The 7,424-nt window shown below is 41.3% G+C and overlaps 1 protein-coding gene across 2 annotated transcripts in view; it reads left to right on the top strand.

The window, feature by feature from the left end:
* The window catches only part of ncanb (neurocan b), a 174,756-nt gene that overhangs the window by 44,695 nt on the left and 122,637 nt on the right, over positions 1–7,424 (top strand). Inside the window, exons 1-2 of one of the 2 annotated variants that reach the window (XM_015034814.1) lie at positions 1,927–2,018; positions 4,613–4,695. In XM_015034814.1, the coding sequence (XP_014890300.1) occupies positions 4,623–4,695 (73 nt within the window). In that variant the 5' untranslated portion in view covers positions 1,927–2,018; positions 4,613–4,622. Of the gene's footprint in view, positions 1–1,926; positions 2,019–4,612; positions 4,696–7,424 lie in introns of those variants that run through there. The other variant, XM_015034813.1, reaches the window with a different exon arrangement.

Genomic DNA, 7,424 nt, shown 5'->3' with positions numbered 1-7,424 from the left:
CACACACACACACACACACACACACACACACACACACACACACACACGCGCGCACACACAACGTTCTCCTATTGCGAGGGGAGAAAACCATTTATGTGTGACTCTGCATGACAGGTTGCATGCTAAAACCTTGGTAATATCTCTGTGGCAGAAAAACAGGCCTTTGTCACCTGAAGGGTAGCCTCATTTTTCATTCAAAGGGACTTATTCACAGACACTGATTGGCCTAACACCCCCTGTGATAGCAGTTCTGGTGTGTGTGTAGGGAAGGAGAAGGTGGAGGGGGAGGGGAGGTGGACAGCAGCGATGTGGAGTGATGGAGAGACTGACAGACGCTTGAGTGATTAATGAGCCTTTTTGGTGGTGCGCTATTGTGAGGAAAGGCTGTGTGGACAATCTGAAGGGGGAAGAAAGAAAATAGAGGATGAGCACATTACAAAAAAAACAAACATGAAAAGACTTCTTCAGGGAAAAAAAAAAGCTAGGAACAAGTGCAGATTGGCAGCCAATTTTGTCCAAATATAGATAGACAAAAAAAAAAAAGGTTGCAGGGAAGATTGGGACTGAATGACAGATGGGTTGGACGAGTCATCCACCATGAAAAGAGAGGGTTGGGTTTAGAAAGGCTTCTGACAGGGATTGAAAACAAGATGTGACAGCTTGGCTTTTTCTGTTGGTATGTGCGTCTTTTTTGTCTGTTCATCTGTATGCAACCATCTCAGCTGTAAATGTCCCGTCGCGTTTACAGTAGGTGCGGGACGGGAGGACATCGCCGCGTTGTTTCGCCTAACAGACTGCATGTTATGCCACATGGCCGGTCAGCAAGTGCTGATGACGAAGGCAGTGTTGACTTCTGAGATATGCGTTTAATCTTGGCGAGCTGCTGATGATGAGTTGGAGAAGCGGTGCATTGTTCTGAGTAGGTTCAGACTGTCAAGACAGGACTTGAGCTAACAGGCTGAAACACGAGATCCTTCAAACTCCACTAACTTTTTTTCTTCTTCTTTTTTTTTTTTTTACTGTGAATTTTTATTTTTGTTTTTTTTTTAATTATTCCTGGCGTGTAGCTCAAGAATTCTGACTTCCAAAGGCAACCTGAATGCACCACCGAGGAAAACGTTTACCGATAAATCCACACACTGAAATGAGAAAATAAAATAAAAAAACTTCTGTTTTTGCTGTTTTCTTTTGCTCTACTCGCTGCTGTGACCCTTAAAACAAATATTATTTTGCTTCTGCTTAGTTCCCTTCTGGTTAAATTGGACCTCAGGATGAGGGATTGCTGCAGAGTCAATGACTCAGCTGGACTTGCTCAGATAACTTTGTAGCTATTGGCCTTTTATCAAGTAAATTTTTGTTGTATTATAATAACTAGATTTAATTGTATCTCATTGTAGTAGAAATCACTGGACAAATGTTATTTTTCTGCTAAACTGGGCATTAGTTGGACAAGTTTATAAGGTGCCTTGAGATCATATTTGTTCTGAACTGATGCTATGTAAACAAACTGAATTTAATCTGTATTTCTATTTGTTAAGTTATTGTCATATTGAGTGGATTTAGAGGAGGACCTAAGTGCAGACTGGAGACTCAAAATGGACATAAAGAATTTATTAGCAAAATGGAGAACTTATAAAAATCGAGCCAGGCAGATGGCAGCAGGGCAAAAACAACGGAGGATTCAAGAAACAGGATGGCAGATGAGCGAAATGAAAGGAGCCAGTAGAGAACAACGTTCACTGCGGAGGGAGTGGAAATGATAAAGGAAGAGGAGCAAGAGACAGGTAATTGGCTGCAGCTGGGGAACGGAGCACGGATGGGCAGGTGAGGCAAAATGTATCAGCTGGGATCGGGACCAGGAAGGGTGAGAGTAAGGAGAAAACAGGTAGTAAAAGGCAAGAGACATGAGAAAGGAGGAGGGGGGGATTTCAACCTAATAAAATGGTAAACAGAAACATTAATGTAAATAAATAAATCCAAAATACTAACCGAACTGACACAAGGGAAAAACCGAGATGGTAAGAACTAAGAAAACAAACAAAATAATAATAACAAACATTGATGAAAGTAAAAGTATACCAACCATCTATGGGTTACGAAAGCTACTGGCTCTTATTATTATTATTATTATTATTATTATTATAAATGCTTTCCATGTTGACAATTCAGCTTATGAATTGAAAGCAAGAAATCCGGTTTGAAAACCCCCGGCTGATACTCGGTAGTTATATTGTATCGGGTCAGTGTTTTTGTCCTTAGCCGTATCTTTGGTTCGGAGTCAAACGGGTTCAGCACCGCTGCGGCTGACACCGGCTGTAATGTTCACCTTCTGCACCGCCATCTGTTGAAACCTCCGTCCTCCTTCCTCCCCGCCCTGCGGCCTCCGGCGGCCCGTTCCGTCTCCTGAGGTGCCGTCTTCATTATTTACACTCAGAGGCCGACTTAACTAATTTCGTCTCCGCCGGCTGCCGCTTGTGAGACGCACATTAAGTGATAGTCACATACAAACAAAACAAATTTGATATATACACACAGGCAGACATGGTAATTACTTGAGGCTTGTTTGTCTCCACCTCTTGTTTGCTCGCTGCTATCTTTACGCTCCGAGAGACAACTTGCACAAACCTGAGAGGTTGTGAAGAAATTTGTGCCAGGAAGCGTTTCACAACTCTTGACAGCAGAGATAGTCCCTTCATAGTGTATATTTTATGCTAGGCATCTTCATTGAAGAATCAAAGCGAAAGGTAAGGCGGTGTATTTGTTAGAGTACACCGCCAACAAAGTCCCTTGTTGGCGTTTTTTAACATACATTGTTTTCCCAAATAATCCTATGTAGACGTAGCAGACACAGCTTCTGGCAGCCCAAGTCTCAAATGAATGTTGCTCTATTTTATGTGATAACATCAATGCAACTTTGATACTTCTGCTCACTTGAGCTTTAGCTCGGTACGTTGCAGCCTGGGAAACAGCCAGTTAAATTCTGCTGCTGAAATGCATCATTATTTGTCTGTGCTGTGCTGTGCTTTAGCGCTAACTTTCTTCTTTTTTTTTTTTTTTTTTGCTTTTGTTTGGTTTATTTATTAAGTACATTTTACAGTGCCTTTAAAGCTTTGACATGTTACAAAAACATACTTCAGTATTTTTGTTATTCGGATTTTGTGTGACCAAAACGTAGTCGTGCATATCTGTGAAGAGGACGGAAAAGGATACATAGCTTTCAAAAGTTTAAACGGGTAAAGCAAAAACTGGTTTCTGTTTAGCAACTCTTCACTCTGCTAGCCCTAAAGGTCTAGTGGAAATACTTCCACTCAGAAGTCACCTCAGTAAAACATGGTGGTGGCAGTGTGATGCTGTGGATATGCTTCTTTTTTTTTTTTTTCTACTCCAGCTCAGCAGGAACGTTGGACACAGTTAGGAAGATGGATCAAATTAAATACTGGGGAATCCTGATTTAAAAACCTTCCTGGAGGCAGAGAAAAGACTGGAGAGTGGTTTCCAATATAGCAGGATGACCCCAAACAGATGGCCAAATATTAAGCGGAACTATCGAGGCACATTAAAATATTAAAGTGGACTAGTCCAAAATCTATGACCGCAATCTTTGCCAATGCTTGAAAATTGATGTACGCCGACACTCTCCTTTCAATCTGAAAGTCTTGTCTGTCTTGTTTTGATCATTTTTAATGATCAAAACTGGCAGACACACAAAACCATACCTGCAGCTACAACATGAGCAAAAGATTAGTCGGTAAAGATTTACGTGTCACAAGCGACAGTTTTTAATTGTTAGTAATTTGGTCTTTCAAGTGAAACCCCAATAAAATACATTATTTTTGTAACATCAGAATGTGAAAAGGGTTCATTGTGGATTAATACTTTTTACACGGTGCTGAATGTTTCGCACTTCTACCAGGTTGTGTCGTTGGTAGTATCGTCTCAGAAAGAGAAGTACTAAACTTTGCTTGGCAGGCTTTCCTATGTAAAGGTTTCAACTTGTCTTTTTTGCATATGTTGTTTTTTTTCTTTTTTTTTTTTTTTTTTACAAGATATTCCACCTTCTTATGTAAGTGTAAAAATCATCCCTAATAAATGTGCTGGTGATTGTTGACGCGATACGTGTGCTGGACTTTGCAGGCTTTTTGCCTAGTTTTTCCCCAGTGTAGCCCCCCTTTAATGGACTGATGACTTGTGACGAACAATCAGCTCCTGTTAAGAAAATGAATAATGTCTATTTGAATGTTTGGGACTTAACATCAGCATCCTTAAAGCCTTGTCATCTAGGAAATTCGGGTTGTTTTCTCTCTGTCTTCGACATGGCATGTTGCTATTGGTTTCATCACCTTGGATACAAAGTAATTTCGAACACTGCTGAGTGAACCAATTTATTTCCAGCAACACTTTAACGTGTAGTAGGAAACGGATTCGACACAAATCCTTAATTGTAATTTCGACTGTTCTGTCTTGTCCGTGTCGTGAAACGGCCAACCGCAGTTCATCATGACCTGTTGCAGTTCTCTGCTTAAAACTCATTCGTGGGGAAAGAGAGAGAAAAAAAAAAATCTAAAGTTTGTGGATTCACATTCTCTTTTCTTGTTTCCGTCTTTGCCTTCAGGTGCAGCAAGATGCTGGGTGTGCAGCCTGTGTACGGACTAAAGCTCTTGCTGGCCCTGATGATGCTTCATACAGCCGATTCAGGTGAGTAATTATTGCCAAGGGTAGACTTTGTAGGAAATGGCTTGCATGCTTTTAGATTTTCGTTTTGTAGCTTGGCAACAACTGAGCTGTTGAGGTCTGAACGCATCGACTGCATCTCAAAGTTAACTTTCTCTGTGCTCAAGGTAAAGAGCTGAACAGTTCAACAAGACAATGCTGATCTCTCTCGATTTTCTGTTCGACTTATAGGCTGGTAGAGAGGAATGAAAGGTGTTCTTTCATGTCATTATTAAAGAAAAAAAAATCCACAATGCTTTAACATTTCCCATGGTAACCAAAGGACTAAATGGTTTAACCTCCTCCTTAAGTTACCCTCCTGCAAGGCATCCTCATCAACTTGTAAGAGATTGGGGGTTTTAGTTGTGCTTCGCAGAGCTCAGCCAGCTGCTGCTGTGTGTAAATAATGAGTGCTAGGAAATCAGCCAACTGCCCAAAGTCTTAATGACCATTAAACCAGGAAAAAAAAAAAAAAAAAAAAAAAAGCTTTCAATAAAACCTCCACATGTTGAAATTTTAACATTTTAAAATCACACATAAGGTAGAGTTTGGGGAAACTCTACGTTTAGATCTAATTCCACCCAAGAACGAGGTTTAATAAGAAGAGCTGGCACATGGTGGATTTGCTTAGGCAATTCATGAGCTTGATTTTTATTTTATTTTATTTTATTTTTTTGTCAAATCCTGTGAAAGTGACATCATTAAAAATGGATCACAGCTTGCTTTAAACTTTGCTGTTGTTTTCCTTTCGAACTTAATTATTCATCGTGCAAATCTGATGAAGAAAATTGCTTTTCAACTCCTTAATTTTTTTCCTCGATCAAATTGCCAAATTGCTTGTTTGTTTATTAGCATAATTAAAGGTCACTCTGGTAAAAACAAAACAGCCAAGCATAAAAAAAAATAAATAAATAAAATAAAACTCTGGAGCATTCAAGGGTGATTTACCATAAAGGTAATAATAAAGCTTGAAATGCAAATCAAACCCAACCAGGCAGAGTTTTTTAGATCCCTCAGTCACACTGACATGTCGATTTTTCTGCTTTGTCCCCTGCTCCTGTCTGAACACTTGGCAGACGTCCACTTGAGCATATTGCCCATCTCTCCAAGTTTGGCTTGTAATTACCTCAGCAGCTCTAAGGAGAGACTAAAAGCATGAGATGTGAAGATGCAGAAGCATTCTGGTCCACAGAGCTTACACTTATCTTTTAAGCCACGTCTAAGAAATTGAAATGTATTTTAGGCCTGATTAAACCTCAGAGATATTATATCCAATTCCAGTGAGGAAAGCTGATTAAACTTTGTTTTGATTCGTATATAAAAAAAAATAAATGAATAAAAGAAGCTGAAATTTAGGATGTTAATCATGTAATTATACATCATCAAGTCATCCAAAGTTTGGCGAGAGTCTTGACATTTTGCGTGTGTTTGCCTGTCTGTCTGAGTGACCTTTCGAAACCGCTGACGGTGACGAGCGAAGGACAGTGTGGCAGAGGAACAAGGGGCCGGGGCATTCGCAGAGAATTTGTGTGAAACTGTGAGTCGTTTGTCAATCTGCGCCCAGGATCTGGTTGCCCCAGCTGCCTCCCGATCTGTCCGTTTGGCAGTTTTATCTGTCTATTCCAGGGGGCTCTGCGGGGAAATGGAGGGTGGGGAAAGTATTCACGTCCGTCAGTCATTCTCCGGCCTCTCTGCACCCCGCCTGCGCGCCGCTGATGGATATCTGTGCGTATCTATATGTGTCTCTGCGAATGTAGGGCAGACTTCACGCCCCCGCGCTGCTCCCCGGTGTCCTCGCCGACCGTCTGCTTCGCTCCTCGTCGTAGTTTTCTTTTTTTTTTTGTTTGTTTGTTTTCTGCTCGGCGTTGACTCGGGCCTCAAGTTTGCAGGAGCGGAGACGGTGAAAAATCCAATCAGCTTTCCTGTGTGTCGATATGAATATGCATAAAAACCCTCCAAGAAACTCTAGCTGTGTTACAATATCCTGATTTACCTTGTATTACCTTTGTGGATTTTGCACTTTTATTTTTCCAGCTAAGCAAAAAATCACAGGGAGGTAAGAGGACCTCTGGGAGGGCTGGCATTAAAGCTCACCCCGTGACACCTCGCTTGACGGTGCAGAATTGGAAAAAGGGTGGGATGTGAACGCAGAGAGCAGATTAAGGAGGGGGTGAGGGTGGTAAGCTTTTTGCACGTGTGTGCGTCTGTGTATATGCGGCGGTAATACTGTGCTTGCACTTTTAGCGCCACTACTCCATTGCCTGTGTATCGTGCTTATAAATTTTAAAATGTTGGGAGCTTGTCACACGAGATAAATGTACTATGACGCCACAGAAGGTTCAAAATTAGTCACGGCAGAAGCTTAAGGGGAGTTTCTGTAAATCCCAGCGCAGCCTGGTCTGAAACGGCTCAGCTGGGAAGAGAGCTGCTGAGAGAGGGTTAATATCTGTCAGAGAGAGAGAGAGAGAGAGGTAGAGGAGACGGGAGGATGCTTGTGGGGTCAGAGAGGATTTGAGGGGATCTGATTGGACAGCAGCACTTGAGGAATATACCTTGGTGATATTCAGAGATCTGCTCCTATGTGGCTGCGAAGGTTTGTCAGATCAGAAAGAGGATCCAAAACATTGCTATCACAAATGTTAACCTTTTTTATATGGGATTTTATATGACAGGTCATATTGAAATAACATACAGTGGGGAAAATAAGTATTTAG

This window comes from Poecilia latipinna, unplaced genomic scaffold (assembly GCF_001443285.1).
Source record: "Poecilia latipinna isolate Pla-1442-1.1 unplaced genomic scaffold, P_latipinna-1.0 Scaffold313, whole genome shotgun sequence".
Taxonomy (NCBI): Eukaryota; Metazoa; Chordata; class Actinopteri; order Cyprinodontiformes; family Poeciliidae; genus Poecilia; species Poecilia latipinna.
Note: the sequence above shows the minus strand (reverse complement) of the source record. Positions and strands in the feature narration are given on the sequence as shown.